Source organism: Diabrotica virgifera, chromosome 6 (genome assembly GCF_917563875.1).
Source record: "Diabrotica virgifera virgifera chromosome 6, PGI_DIABVI_V3a".
In the NCBI taxonomy this organism is placed as follows: Eukaryota; Metazoa; Arthropoda; class Insecta; order Coleoptera; family Chrysomelidae; genus Diabrotica; species Diabrotica virgifera.
In genome coordinates, this window is record NC_065448.1 from 83980240 (window position 1) to 83996769 (window position 16530).

General features: G+C 32.4%; 2 protein-coding genes across 3 annotated transcripts in view; one reads left to right on the forward strand and one right to left on the reverse strand.

The window, feature by feature from the left end:
• Positions 1-16530, forward strand: part of LOC126886500 (uncharacterized) — an 85096-nt gene that overhangs the window by 21270 nt on the left and 47296 nt on the right. The window lies entirely within an intron of this gene.
• LOC126886508 (zinc finger protein 501-like) overlaps positions 14388-16530 on the reverse strand; it is a 92515-nt gene continuing 90372 nt past the window's right edge. The window contains exon 5 of the mRNA XM_050653475.1: positions 14388-14568. Coding sequence (XP_050509432.1) covers positions 14432-14568 — 137 coding nt within the window. The 3' untranslated portion in view covers positions 14388-14431. The remainder of the gene's footprint in view (positions 14569-16530) is intronic.

Consider the following 16530-nt stretch of genomic DNA (forward strand, 5'->3'; position numbering starts at 1 on the left):
ACCCTGTATAGACCAGGGCGGATCTGTAAAAATATTAGTACATTTGGACGTTGAGAGGTGACTCAATTTTTTTTGCAGAAATTGCTTGAAAATAACTCAAATAATAATATATGAGTTATCCTCCCTCTCAAAAAGGTCCGGAACATTGTTTAAATAATCAAAATGTCAGAAAATGAAGGAAAAATTCGACTTTTTTCTTCGTTTTTTGATTATTACTTTAAAAGTATTCATTTCCGAGAAAAGTTCTATTGACATAAAAGTTGCACAATTAAATTTACTACAATATAGAACTGGTTAAAAATTAAAAAATAGTCACCCTTGTTGCAAAATAGCAATAATTGCGAAAAAACTATACAAAAACAAGTATTCGCATTTTACGTTTTTTCAACCATTTATGATACACTTAGGACCTTCATATTTCACCCAGAAAAACTTTATGATACAGTAAAACAATGCTGTAAATTTCATTAATATCGGTTTAATAGATTTTGCGAAATAAATTTTGCAATCCAGCATTCGCAAAAAAAATTCGTTTTTTTAAATTGTTACAGGACTGAAAACAAAGCAGATAGCAAGTTGAAATTTTTTTTGCCTATAGAAGTGTACTGTACCTTTTATTTGCAATTTGCAAAATTAAAATCGATTAACTGCCACGGCGTCAGGAATTTTTTTAAATAAACATTAATTATTGGTGCTACGCGCAGGACAGCGGATAGTTTGCTCTGATTGGGCATTTCAATGACCTTTGATAATGATTTATACATTTTAATTTTTATTACATTTCGATATAAATAAATAAATTTGTTTATTGCAAAATAAAAACACATACTCTATCCTTTGAAATGACACTTTTTTTAGCAAAAACTTTCTTTGTTCATATATTTTAACTTAGAGAATAAAAGTTTATTATTTTTAAACATATGCAATTGTTTAAACAATATTTCACAAACAATAATAAAATTAGTTTGATTTTTGTGGAATTAAAATATTAAAATACTACAAAATATAGAGTAAGAAAATAATATATTAAATAAAGATTAGAAGAAATTTTGATGGAAATCAACTTGTGTGAATCGAACACCGCTGTCCTGCACGCAGCACCAAAAATTAATGTTTACTTAAAAAATTTCCTGACGCCGTGGTAATTATTCGATTTTAATTTTGGAAATTGCAAATGAAAGGCACAGTACACACCTATAAGCAAAAAAAAATTCAACTTACTATCTGCTTTATTTTCAGTCCTGCAACATTTAAAATAAAATTAATTTTTTTTGCGAAAGCTTTATTTCAAAATTTATTTTGCCAAATCTATTAAACCGATCTTAATGAAATTTACAGTGTGGTTTTATTATATCATGAAGTTTTTCTGGGTAAAATATAAAGATCCTAAGTGTAGCATAAATGGTTGAAAAACGTAAAATGCGAATACTTGTTTTTGTATGTTTTTTTTCGCAATTATTGCTATTTTGCCACAAGGGTGACTATTTTTTAAATTTTTAGCCAATTCTGTATTGTAGGAAATTTAATTACGCAACTTTTATGTCAGTACAACTTTTCTCAGAAATGAATAGTTTTAAAGTTATAATCAAAAAATCAATAAAAAAATCGAAATTTTCCTTCATATTTTGACATTTTGATTATTTAAACAATGTTCCGGACCATTTTGAGTGGGAGGATAACTCAAATATTATTTGAGTTATTTTCAAGTAATTTCTGCAAAAAAATTTGAGTCACCTCTCAACGTCCATCTCAAAACAGATCCGCCCTGGACTAGTATGGAAACAAGTTTAGTCATCTAATAGATGTGTTTGGTTCTTCAGTTTCCTCTATTAAACAAGAACTCGGGCGCCTTGAATTTTGAATTTAAAAAAATTAAATAGATTTAACTGTTATAAAATTGATTAAGTTGTTTTCATCATTTAAAAATATGTTTGTGTTATATACTTAGTTGTAGTTTTACGTGTATCTAAATTTTATGTTTTCATTATTACGACGTATTTTGTATGTATTGGGTTTATCCCGTTAATAAATAAATAAATAAATAAATAAATAAATAATAGTAATTGACAAATCAGTCTTGAAATTAGGACATTAAGTTAAATATAAATGTAATTGTGTGGAAAACGCAGTAAAGTCGTTCATAAAGAAATCAATATGCGGAGATAATGTATTTGCTAATTTAATAGTTTTACAGAGATAGGAACTTGAACCATAGTTTGTACGGTTAATGACCTCGTGGAAGGTGGTCACAGAATGGGTGGTTCTTGAAGGTACACGTAGACCAATTTTATTTAAGAGTGAGACACAGAATTTTTGACCATGAATTAAGTTATATAAGAAGCAAAGATCTTTATGTTGACGACGACTCTGTAATGAGTCAAGTCAAATAGTTTGCAGTAAAGACTCATAGCTTTGACCAGTGAGATGCATCTTATAAGCATAATAACGTAAGAATTTGCGATGAACTTGTTCGATTTTATTTATGTGACAATTATATTGAGGTGACCAAACACATGATGCATATTCTAAATGTGGTCTAACCGAAGAACAATAAAGGGGTTTTAAAGAACGACCAGTCGTAAACTCATAGCTACATCTTTTAACAAAGCCAAGCATCTTTAATGACTTAGAAACCATGCTATTAATGTGTAGGTTGAAATTCAAGTTCAAGGTTCAAGTATACAAAGGTACGCTGTGGAACTAATCAGCCGAAATCTAGATAACGACTCCATCGTTATCTATTCGGATAGTCAAGCGGCTCTAAAGGCTCTCAGTTTGGTGCAGGTCGATTCGTGGCTGGTATGGAACTGTCTGAATGTCCTCTCAGGTGGGAAGTCGAAACAGGTTGACACTTGTCTGGATGCCGGGCCATAAGGGTCATCGTGGCAACGAGAAGGCCGATGAATTGGCCCGAGAAGGCGCATCTTCGCCACTGGTTGGTCCGGAACCCTTCTTTGGAATCGCAAATACGATAAAAAGAGCAGCTACACACAAGTGGGTGCAACAGAAGTCTCTTGAATGGTGGAACAACTCCCCAGGACAGAGGCAGGCCAAACAGTTCATCAAAGGACATTCGGCTAAATTTACAGCAGACTTACTTTCGCTGCTGACTGGGCACTGTATACTCAATAGACACTTGAGTCTCATAGGCCTGACAGAAGAGGACACCTGTCGATTCTGTCTGGAAGAAAAGGAAACCGCTCTACACGTTGTGTCATTGCGAAGGTCTCGCACGAGTGCGGTTTCTAGAACTCGGGGAGGAAAAACCGGAAGCACCAGGCTACATGAAAAGGCCACTATCAAGGCTGTTGAGTCTCATTAAGAGGGCCAAGCTAGATGGAGTGCTTTAAAAGAAGGGGGAAACACAATAGATCTGCAAAGGTCGCAGTGTATCAGGCTCTATTGGCCGCCCCATTTTCTACATTCTACATTCTACTTGCTTACTTAAGTAATGGTAAATTCAACTTACTTAGGTCATGGTCAACTTACTTAGGTCATGGTAAATTAAATTAAAAAAACCTGGAAGCATTCGAAATGTGGTGTTATAGACGTATTCTGAAAATATCATGGACAGATCGTAAAACAAACGCACAAGTGCTCGAACAACTAGTAAAACAATGCGAAGTTTTAAATTCCATAAAAATCAGGAAGTTGGAGTACTTGGGGCACATCATGAGAGGTGGAAAATACGAACTATTAAGGAATATAATGCAGGGCAAAATCAAAGGCAGAAGAAGCGTAGGAAGACGTAAAATCTCGTGGCTACGCAATCTCCGTGAATGGTTTGGATGCAGCTCAATTGAACTGTTCCGGCGCGTAACCAACAAAATTATAATTGCCAGAATGATTTCCAATCTCCGATAGGAGCGGAACTTCAAGAAGAAGAAGAAATTAAATTTGTGTATATACATAGAACTGTATATTATACTCTCTTATAATCGAAGACGATAGGACCTATGAATTATTTCCAGGGCCTTCTGTTGATAAGTAGTATAATTTTGGTTTAATGTTCTCTACATTTGACTACTAATTTATTAAAATGCGGCAAAAATTTAAATTTAAGGGGTTTGAGCTTCAATTTGAGGGAATTTCGGTTTCTAAGTGGGGGATTTATAAAATCACATCTGGCAACTCTCGTGGTAGTTGTAGCAAATTTTCCCTGACATGCTCTGTCTCTCTCTAGGACCTCTCACTTGTATGTTGGCCGCAATCTCGCTTCACTGTTTGAATGGGAAGGGGCCATTCCATCCTTATTGACAGTTCATTGGTTTGTTCTCACATATAAACAACAACAATACTACCATGACTCAGTCCAACATTATGTTTCCCTAGGCTTTACATTATTAAATGTTAACTATAATAATTAAATCTCCGAAGTGTTGAATCGGGTTTAGTTCCTTTCGTAGTGAAAAAAAATAAAAAATAATTGGCATAGTTGTATTTATTAACATAGTAAGACATTGTTATGTCCGTTGCAAGATAATTCGGATTTATATTTATATCTATTTAATATTCTATTAAATACTAAATAATTCGACTAAATTGGTAAAGTGTATTAGTGAATATATAGCGAAACCACTTGCACACTTGATAAATTTATCAGTGGCCCAAGGTATCTTCCCACATAGTTTGAAGGTAGGAGTTGTAACTCCAATATTCAAGATTGGAGATAATTCTGTTTTAGATAATTATAGGCCAGTTACGGTACCTACTGTTTTGGGTAAAGTTTTTGAGAAATGTGTATACAAAAGAATGTATAGCTTCCTTAATAAATACAATATATTATGTTCTAACCAACACGGATTTCTGCCTGGAAGATCAACAGAGGGTGCTACTGCTGAATTACTCAGTTTCATTCACAATGCACTGGATCGGGGTGATTTTGTGGGTGCACTTTTCTTTGATCTTTCAAAGGCATTTGATACTATAAACGTAAGAGTTGCTATAGAGAAGTTAAAAAATATTGGTTTTCGGGGTCAGTTCTCATTATGGCTGTCATCATATTTACATTCTAGGAAAATTCTCGTTAAACTTAATGACTGTCGATCATATTATGGTGATGTTGATATTGGGGTTCCTCAGGGTTCAATACTGGGACCTTTAATATTCATATGCTATGTTAATGATATGCCCAAATATGTCAGATAAAATAACATATTTATGTATGCAGATGACATAACTATTGCTACATCTGCTTCAAGTGTTGAGGAATTAACTGTCTTACTAAATGTTATATCAGAAGACTTTACAGGATGGTGTAAAAAGAATGCTTTGGTTGTTAATGCTAAAAAGACCACTAGCATGCAATTCTACTATAGATCTAACTCGAGTCATCAGCTCTCTATCAAAGTAAATGATAGCATGGTTCATTCGACAACTACCACTAAACTTTTGGGTTTGTATCTATATAGTAATATGAGCTGGGAATCTCAAATTAATCACGTTTGCAAGAAAATAAATAGTAGCTATTACGCAATTTTACAATTAAAAAGTTTTTTTACAATTGAACAGTTATTGAATATTTATTATGCAATTGTGTATTCTCACTTGGCCTGTAATATAAATCTTTGGGGTAGTGCTGTGAGTGCTACAAGAGTATTTGTCTCTCAGAAAAGGATAATTAGATTAATTTTCAATTTGCCATACAGGTTTTCATGTCGACAATATTTTAAAAAATATAACATTTTAACAGTACCTTCTATTTATATTTTTAAATGTATACTGTATGTAAAATCTAATATAACTACGTTTCATTCAAACTATTATTATCATCAGTACCCCACTAGACAAAATGACTTTATAAGACTACCAAAACATAATACTGGACGATACGAAAAATCCCAGTATTATATGGGTATAAGACTTTTCAATCATCTTCCCAATGGTATTAGATCTGAAATAAACCCAAATAAATTTCGAGGCAAACTAAAATCGTACCTATTGCAAAATTGTTTCTATAGTGTAAGCGAATATATGGGTGATGTAAACAATTAATTCTATGTACTGTTTGTATTTTATCTTATAATAATTTTTAAGTGATATTTTATATATGCATATATTTGTATTTTAAACTGACGTATCCTATATCATGTAAATGATCTTGCAGGACAAATAAAGTATTCTATTCTATTCTATTATCACATATTAGTATAAATAATATAATTATTCATTTAAAGCGTACTAAGTATGCGGAAGTACGCTTTAAATGAATAATTATATCATTTATACTAAAATGTGATAATAGGATATTAAATAGATATACATATAAATCCGAATTATCTTGCAACGGATAGTACGGTACAATTTTGTATGAACTAATTTTATATTGTAATTACATGGCTAAAGGTTCTAAACCAGCGGTTCTCAATCTTTTTGTGTCATGTACCACCAAATACTTTTTATTATTTTTGTTACCACCTAACTGAAATACAGCTAACTCGGTGATCTAATTAACTATAATAGTGTTGCTGTTTTTGGCTGTTTTTGCGTTTTGTGTACCACCTCAAAAAATGAAATGTACCACCAGTGGTACATATACCACAGATTGAGAACCGCTGTTCTAAACCAAGGCCAGAAAACAAAACAAAAAAAACTATAATAATTCTTTATCACTGGGGTTCTGTTTATATAGAACTTTAAACAGTTACAATCCATGACATTTCAATGTTACTTGAGGTTGCTTAATCCGAAAGTTTATAATAGGTACAATTTGTGCGATAGTTTCCTTCAGTGACTAAGGGTCAAACACCTAGTACAGTGGTCCACCAACTTACTACACAAAGAGCCGAACATTATAGTAATTAAAAAAAAATTGGAGCCCAATCTGCTTGTTTAGTAAACTTTTATTACACTAAATCAGTACTATACTAATTAAAACTAAATTTCATACTTACTAAATATTTATTAATACAAACAATGTGCTTACATCTACTTGGAGATGTAAGCACATCTACAAGAGTAGACTTCTCAGTCGACTCTTTCTACTCTTGATAATGTTCATGATTGAAAAAGATTGTTTGAATGTATATATAGAACCGAAAAGGGAAAGAACACTAAACGTAAGCTTTTTCAGCTGATTGTAAGAGTCAGGAATACTATCCAAGCATTGAAAATCATCATGTTTTCCTTCTCCAGTCATTAAATGCAAACCACTTGTGTTGTGAATTAAGATAACATATTTTCTTCTCCGATGTTTCCAATTCAACACAAGTCGTTCAAATTTAGAGCTCTACATCTCCTTGTTTTTTAGATCCAGTAACTGTATTTCAAAGCTACCAATGTCAATTTCAAAAGGAGATTTTTTCAGAGAAATTTTAGCTTGGTTATTAATAGTTTTTTTTAATAGGATGTCAATTTCAAAAGGAGATTTTTTCAGATAAATTTCAGCTTGGTTAACAGGTTGACTGCCCATATTTAAATAAAAAAAATTGGCCCATATGCCAAGCACATATTAGTCAAGGGCATAGCGGGCGTATACGCCCACCGGAGCATATTGGGAGAATTAGGTAGCGGGCGTATACGCCCGCCGCCGTGGCAGTCAACCTGTTAATGGGATTTTTGACAAATAATAATTTAGTAAAATAAGATGTTTTTTCTTACCAAGTTTCTTTTTAAATAAAAACATTGCGCTTTAGATGGATATTCGTGCCAGAGTCACACTTAAGGAGCCAAAGAGCCACATGTGGCTTTGGAGCCGCACTGTGCTGACCTTTATTTTATTTTATTTATCAACGGGCAAGCCCAATTACAATTAATGTTAAACTATAAATTCATAATACTGACTATATCTACGGTTAAAATACAAAAAGTTAATCTGTATTATTATACAATGCAATACAAAAGTTATCTATATCTATTATTTCTATCTCTATTACTTGAGCCAAGAGTACACAAAACCTGACACAAGAATAAGCCAAAGGTTGCAAAGAAATCTATGTTGTCATATTGATTGGCTAGTCTAGCAGTTCTTGAAATGAAGTTGTTAAATCCATAGTGCGATGTATAGGGTAATGGAAACTAGCTATAGATCTGGTAGGTCTAGAGTCTAGATGGAACATGTACATTAATTTTATTGAGCAAAGAAGAAGCAGCAGCTCTACCATGCAGGATATTGTAAAAAGTAATAAAATTTCTCTTCTTATGACGCATAAAAATGGGTGGCATATTTAATGTACAAAGTAAATCTGCATTATTGTAGTTGTCCAAGATGTTTAATTGGAAAGCAATCTGTTTTAGGAATTTATGCTCAACACGACACAAGGTCTAAATATGCACAACATAAAAAGGTGACCATACACAGGATGCATACTAAAGATAGGGACAGACAAGAGAGCAATAAAGCGTTTTTTTATATTTATATACATACGTTACAACCATTTACAGAAGAAAAAAACAATAGATTAAAATATAAATTACATACAATAAAGAGAACAAAAAATACAAATTATCAATATAAATAAAATATGTTACCAATACAAATTACACAAATAATCATACCTAAGGACATTAATTAGTGTGGTCGGACGATATAAGCAGACAAATCACTTTTGAGTTTATTATTATTATTATTATTTTTACAGCACAATAAGTCTTAGTTAATGTTTACTAAAACCTGACTCAGGAACTTGCTATAAGTTTGAAAAAGGTCAATGTTACGGTGCTGGTTTGCTAGTCTGGCAGTTCTAGTGAGGAAGTTGTTAAGACCATAGTTATAGTTAGTACAGTGGATTGAGTAATGGAAACTAACTGTAGCCCTGGTTGTTCTTAGTGGGACATGAATATTAATTTTTTGAAGAAGCTCTGGAGTTCCAGTTTTTCCATGTAGGATGTTGTGGAAAGTGATGAGATGACGACCCTTCTCTTATGACGAGCAGTGACCGGTGCCATATCCAGGATATTAAGAATATCTGCATCATTGTAGTTGTCCAAGATATTGAGATTATATGCAATTTGTTTTAAAAATTTATGTTCAACTAACTGAAGAGCATTAGTATGCACTCCATAAAAAGGAGACCAAACACAGGAGGCATACTCAAGATGGGGACGGACCAAAGCACAGTAGAGGGTTTTTAAAGCTGTAATATTTGTGAAGTCCTGGGTGCATCTTCTAATAAAACCAAGCATCTGGAAAGCCTTATTAACAACATTCTCCAGATGATGAGAAAGGTGTAAGTTTGTATCAAGGATGACCCCCAAGTCTTTAAAAAGGGAAGTTCTTTCGAGAGTATAGTGACCAATATTGTAATCAAAAACAATAGCATTTCTGGAACGGGAAAAGACATAGTTTTACATTTAGTTGGATTAAGTTCCATGCCATTTCTTTTACACCACTCTAGCAAGTTATTTAAATCGTACTGTAGTTTTTCACAATCCTCTGGGGATTTAATCACACAGCTTAATTTTAGATCATCAGCAAAGAGCCAAAATATACTGATTGCAAAGCATTCATTTATGTCGTTTATGAAAATATTAAACAAGAGTGGCCCAAGGTGAGAGCCTTGAGGCACTCCTGATGGAACTTGGGTAATTTTAGAAAGAAAAGTGCCAATTTTAACAATCAGTCTACGATGAGATAAGTAGCTTTGGAGCCATGACAATAAAGGCTCATCAGTCCCAATCAGTTTTAACTTATGCAACAAAATATTGTGTGGCACTCTGTCGAATGCCTTGGAGAAGTCAGTGTATATCGTATCCACTTGATACCCCTTCTCCAAGGTGTCCAGCAAGAAGTCCACCTGACTAAGAAGATTTAATTCTGTAGATTTTCGTGGTCTAAACCCAAACTGTTGTTGGACTAGTAGAGGTTCAAATAGAGGGGCTAGAATGTCACATACCAGACTTTCAAATACCTTGGGGATTGCACTGATTATACTGATGGGACGATAGTTTGTTACACAGGTTTTGTCGCCGGATTTAAAGATGGGCTTTAGAAAGCTGTGTTTCCGGTAGTCGGGGAAGATTACAGTTTGGAGGGAGAGCTTGAAAATGTAGTACAGAGGCCTTGAAAGAATAAAGGAGCATTTTTTTTAAGAATAAGGTAGGTAGCCCATCTGGTCCAGACCCTTTGTTAACATCCAAAGAAGAGAGTTTACTAAATATATCTGATATTTTAATATCAAGGTGTGGAATATGGTTATTGGATCTGGATATTTCATGAGTGGGAATATTAACATTATCATGTGAGTACACTGTCGAAAAATAATCAGCAAACATGTTCGATATTTCCTCCCCAGAACAACTAGTCTTATCCAAATATTTCTTTTCCTTTTATTGTTAACAAATGACCAAAATTTTTAGTTTTTAAGACAGTAATCCCAGTAAAATCCTGTGTGCTTCTTCTGATAAAGCCAAGCATCTGAAATGCCTTGTTGACTACATTATTTAAGTGATCAGATAGTTGTAGAGTTGCATCCAAAGTAACACCAAGATCCTTGACGAAAGGTACAGTATCTAGGCAATGCTGTCCAATCTTGTATTCAAAATTGATTGGGGATCTAGATCGAGAAAACGTAATGGCTTTGAATTTAGATGGATTCAGACTCATCCCATTTCTTGTACACCAGTCCAACAAATTGATTAACTCATATTGAAGTTTATCAATTTATGATATTTAAGTCATCGGCAAACAGCAAAAAAAGGAAGAAGAAAAACATTCGTGAATATCGTTTATAAAAAGGTTAAACAGAAGAGGCCCAAGATGTGATCCTTGAGGAACCCCTAAAGGAACAAGAATTGATTTGGAAAGAAAATTACCAATTTAACTATCTGTCTACGATTAGACAAATAGCTGCTAAACCAAGAAATCATTGGTTCATGTATCGTATAGTACAATAGTATAGTACAGTATCTAACAAAAATATTGCATGAATTCAGTTATTTCACATAACGCACCATGCGCTAATTATAATTACCTAAATGATTAAATTGTTATAAAATTTTGCAAGGTCCAAATAAGTTTACCCAAAGTTTACCAAATATATTATATATTGATGCAAGTATCCATGTCACCAACAATGTAGATATGTATTGTCCTTTTCATGATCATTTTTCAGTGCGTAACAAATGATAGGAGAAAGGGTAAGTCCGTGATAATACACATTTATGACATTTATTCTAACATGACATTTTAGTTAAATCTGACAGTTGTCACATTTTATTTTCAATTTGGAATAAAAACAAATCAAATGTGTTTCTTGCATTTATAAAATGGTATTTTCTTTGATTTGTATAGTCTTATAAATTATACAAATTATATTTGTAATATTATTATCTAATTAAAAAAAATTATTTTTTTATTATGGCGCCATCTATCGACAACTAGAATAACTAGAATAAATGTTATAAAAATGTCACCGACGAAAAGTAATCACCGACGTGCCTATTTTTCTGTCACATACAATTTAATGCGTTAGAAAGAAATCGAAAAACTGTGACGCACTGAAAGATGATCATGAGAAATACTACTTGTAACAGGTTGTCACCTCAACGTTAGGACCTCCAATTTTGGAGGCTATATTTTTGGTTTTGCCTATATTTTTACGAATTTGGCTACTAGATGGTATTAGAAGGCTATATCAAAAATTTCGCTAGATGTCGCATCGTATCTAACATACTCATAAGATAAGATTTTAGTTCAACGGTATATCACCAGTACTAGTGTCGCTCCTGTACTGATATACACAACGGGAAGCCGCCTCTGTAAACGTGTAAACATTCCCAGACATTTAATTGTTGTAGATTCGCGGTCGTTATCATAGTATTTTGTGCACCTCTTATTTAAACATGAATAATAGTAGATCTGCTTTACTTTTAAAGTTAGTAGTGTAGGAAAGAGAGGTTTAACCTTGCAAAATGGACACAAGTCCGGTTTTATTTATTTTCTGGTATATCAAGGGGTGCTTATTATGAGACTAACTTTTTCTTAAAATTCGCCCCGGAACCCCTCTTTTCACCCCTTTAAAGGGGGTAATTTGTGGTTTTTGCGGAACGTAGCCCTTTCTGTACATTTTGCAAAAAATTTCTTTTATAGAAATATGAAGAGGACTATATTTTCTACGATGTATTTCCCAACATCATATGTCTATCACCCACCGTTTAGTGGGGTTGGGGCCCCAAAGTTGACAAGTTTTAAAGAAAAATGATTTAAAAAAAATTATTTTTCCCTAACTGTAATGGAAATTAAGAAGAAGAAATCCTGCGGCAATTATTCACAAATAAGTGACTGATTTTTTGGTATAGGTTTCACTTAAGGGTAATTGCCCTTTTTTTAATTACAGGGTGTTACATTTTAAAAACCTCTTTTTATACCATCTGAACCGTTTATGATAGAGTAAAAAGACTTTCAGCGATTACCCATGTACTGGTGCTATTTACAAATTTTTAATATACTTCATATATCATTTTGTGCACGTTATTATTACCCATGCATGGACACCAAAATCGATTTCCCAGTGCAACCCCTGTAGCCAAAAAAAAAAAGAAATAAAACGGGGGGCTGAAAAGAAATTTTTGTTTGCTTTTTGATCCATATGGGCATATGCTTCATCAATTGTGTTTTTCAAAAATATATATGGTTATTGCAACATCCCTGCGGAAACCACCCATATCCTTGAAAAGATACTGCAGAAACTACCCCTATCCCCTGGCGAGCATGTTTTTACGATTTTCTTATTACCTATGCATTATTTTTAAACAAAACTTATACAAGGTTAAAGACCACTATTTACTCTAAAAATTAGGTCCTATTCGTTTTTTTCGTATAAGCAACCGTTACAGCACAGTTGCGCCGTAAACCTCAGATACAAATCTCAAACCTCAGCCTACAAATACAAGAAAAAATAATTTAATATTATATTTTGTGGGTTACGCCTTTTGGCTGGCTTGTTTAAATATTTTGGTACGACTATTGATGAGGGTTACGCTGTAAATGTCAGAATACCCTTTATGTTGGTTGTTATTACTTATTACTGTAATGTGATATTTGTTGTGTAAATTGATCTGATAGGTACCTATACGCTGTGAGCTCGTACGTAGAGGGGATATTTATAAATTCGTGAGTGCCAGTCTGTAAACGTTTACCGGAAATTTGACATAAATGTCAAAGTGATTAATTTTAAATTAAAATTAAAAACATTAATTATAAAAAATATTAGTTGATCAAAGCTGTGGTATATATTTTTACCTTAAATATACTTACGTTTTAAATACTGAATTTGCGTTTTTTAATGTTCTGTAATATGTAATTATAAATTAATCTTGGCGCCATCTACATGATAATTGTGAAAGTATCAGAAGTAAGAAATTAATATTTCATCAATAGAACGTCAAAATGATTAGCAAAATCTTAAAAAAATCTATTACAATTTAATTACTTTTTAGCGTTGTAAATATTAAGCGATAACAATTAAATAATAAATTTAAAAATTACCGGTGAAAGTTGAATTAGTAACCGCTAGGAGCGACACCAGCGAAGCTCAGAGCGTATACGCTATGAGCTCGTAGGTAGATGGGATAATTAAAAATTCGCGAGCGCCAGTAGTGACAAGTCTGTAAGCTTTTACTTGAAATTTGACATAAATGTCAAAGTGATTAATTTAAAACATTGAAATTAAAAACATTAATAGGAAATAATATTAGTTGGTCAAAGCTCTGGTATATATTTTTACCTTAAATATACTTACGTTTTAAATACTGAATTTAAGTTTTTTTAATACTTCGTAATATGTAATTATAAATTAATCTAAGCGCCATCTACCCTAATAACACAAAACATTCCATGAATGTTCCTAGAATGTACACACAGGACATTGAAAACATTCCTGGAATGTCCCCAAATGCACACGAATGTCCCTGGAAAGTCCCAGGAAAGTGCTGTGTCAGCATTTTAAATATTCTTAGAATGTTCTGTTGGAACATTCCATGAATGTCTACGAATGTTCTTTGGACATTCACAGTCTATTTTTTAGACTGAATGTCTTGTTGGAACATTCCATGAATGTTCTTTGGACATTCACAGTATATTTTTAGACTGAATGTCTTGTTAGAACATTCCATGAATGTCTACGAACGTTCTTTGAACATTCACAGAATATTTTTTAGACATTCACTGAAATATATCGTCAGTAATGTGACAATACCTCCTATATGTTTTTTCATGAGGTTTGCAGGAGACGAAAAACATTTTTTAAGGTCACTTTCTGTTTTCGTACGTATTCTGACTTTTTTGTAGTAAATAGATAGTTATTTACTGCAAAACAAGTCAAAAAATATATGAAAACAGGAGGTGGCCGAAACAAGTTTTTAGTCTTACAAATCTCTTGAAAAAAACAGATAGGAGGTATTGTCACATCACTGACGATATGTGGCCATACCAAATAATACATCCTTGATAAATATAAACATTTTTATTGCAAAAAATCTTTACATACATTTTTTAATGTAATTTACTGACATTCCTAAATATTATAAAAAAATGTGTCACATTTGCTTTGTAAACCTTTCTTTTGCTTTTCGTAGCCACATATTCTGTTTCCTTTCTGGTTTTTTGTAGACCACTTCTCTCAGCTGATTCTAAAAGAAAATAAAATAAAAGGTAATTTTTCTATCCTTTACAATTAACAATCAGAAGAAATATTATTTACAGGTAATAATACGCATAAATAATAATAATAAAAAAATAAATATTAAATAATATTTAAATAAATAATAAATAATATTTAATAAATAAAATAATAATAATGAACATTTTGTATTTTGACAACGACATCCGACGTGGAAGTAGAAACCTTAATAAAATTATTTTTTCAAGTAAATTGTGGCTTATTTCCTCATTAGAATAGTTAATTACAAAAAAGCCACAAAGAAATAGATTTTTCACAAACAAATAAGTATTTAGTATTCATTATATTTATTGTTTTTATTATTTACTTTAATGTCCTACTGGTACATTATTTGACAAATAATGACATTTCGAAGTCTGTTAAGTATGATATAACGCCATTGGGCATTAAATTTAAATAACGACTTAGATACTGTCAAGTTGACAAATATCAACCTAAGTAAAACTATGGTTACCACAATTATGTTACTACTGTTACTGGTAAATGTACTTATTTAAAAACTAATCAATTCAAAATTCATTCAAATTTTTCGCATATAAAGAATAATTTAGTCAGACATTAAACGTTGAAGGCACCACAGGTATTATAATAATAACGCTTTCGGTCAACGTATATCCCTCAGGCCCTTGTTAAAAACACCATTGACCTCAAGCGTTATTATCCTTATAATACCCTTGGTACCTTAATAACTGTAACATAAGATTATACCTTAATTCTTGTTTTCTATTTCTGATGTTTTTATTTATTTACATTGAATATTAATCTGTTTTGTTGTATAATCTACTTCGCAATAATTATGTGATATATTTGACTTAAAATGAATTCAAAAATTTTTTGCAGTTGGGCAACAATGTCAACTTAGATCTCCGATGTAGATAATGAATTACAACAGTATCTATATTGTACAGACTGTATTATTAATTAGGTTATTTATTCGCATCGCAACTGAATGAATAAAAATGGTATACATTTTTATTTTTATTAGTATTACTCCTATAGAGTAACTAGGTCCATTTTCCGCTGGAACTTTACCACGCTGCAGACGGGGGTTGTGAATTGCATAGTGTAGAATTCCTTCCCCTTAGTCTTCACTGCAGCATCCATGTGCTTGCATATTGTAGAAGCCTTGGAGGTTGTCACCAGGAAATGGGCCAATAAAGTTTTTCAATTAAAAGTCTTTTAAAAATATTTAATTTACAAATATTTTTATTAGGTTGAAAAACTTAGTCTTTTATTTAGCAGATGCCGCTAGGCACCTACTACCATCTCGTCAGTTGCGGTGGGAGATGGATATGTCGAAGATTTTTACCTGGGCCAGAGAAAAGCAGCCTATGCAGTCTCTGATGAACCTCTAAAAAGAGGTGAAATCGTCGATAAGAGTGCTGGCTGCACTCTCTGATCTGAGTAAAAGTTACGACATTTTTGGTTTCGCACCGCAACTGAATGAATAAAAATGGTATACATTTTTATTTTTAAGAAATTAATATTTCAGTAATAGAACGTTAAAATGATTAGCAAAATCTTTAAAAAATCGAGTACAATTTAATTACATTTTTGCGTTGTAAATATTAAGCGATAACAATTAAATAATAGATTTAAAAATTACCGGTGACAGTTGCATTAGTAATCCGCTAGGAGCGACACCAGCGAAGCTCAGAGCGTATACAATAATAAATAATAGTAATCATAAATAATGCTATATTACATCTATTAATATTAACCAATTAATTATTAAATATTAAACAAAATACAGAGTGGACCAAAGAACCATCTCGATATTTGGCAGTATTTATTAGATTTTAAGGAAATTAGGAAACAGGTCGATTTTTGATCTAAGGGGGACACATTTTTACGATACATACATCTGTCATTTGTCAACCCCCTTCCATTTTCCCCACCCCTTATTTTTAAA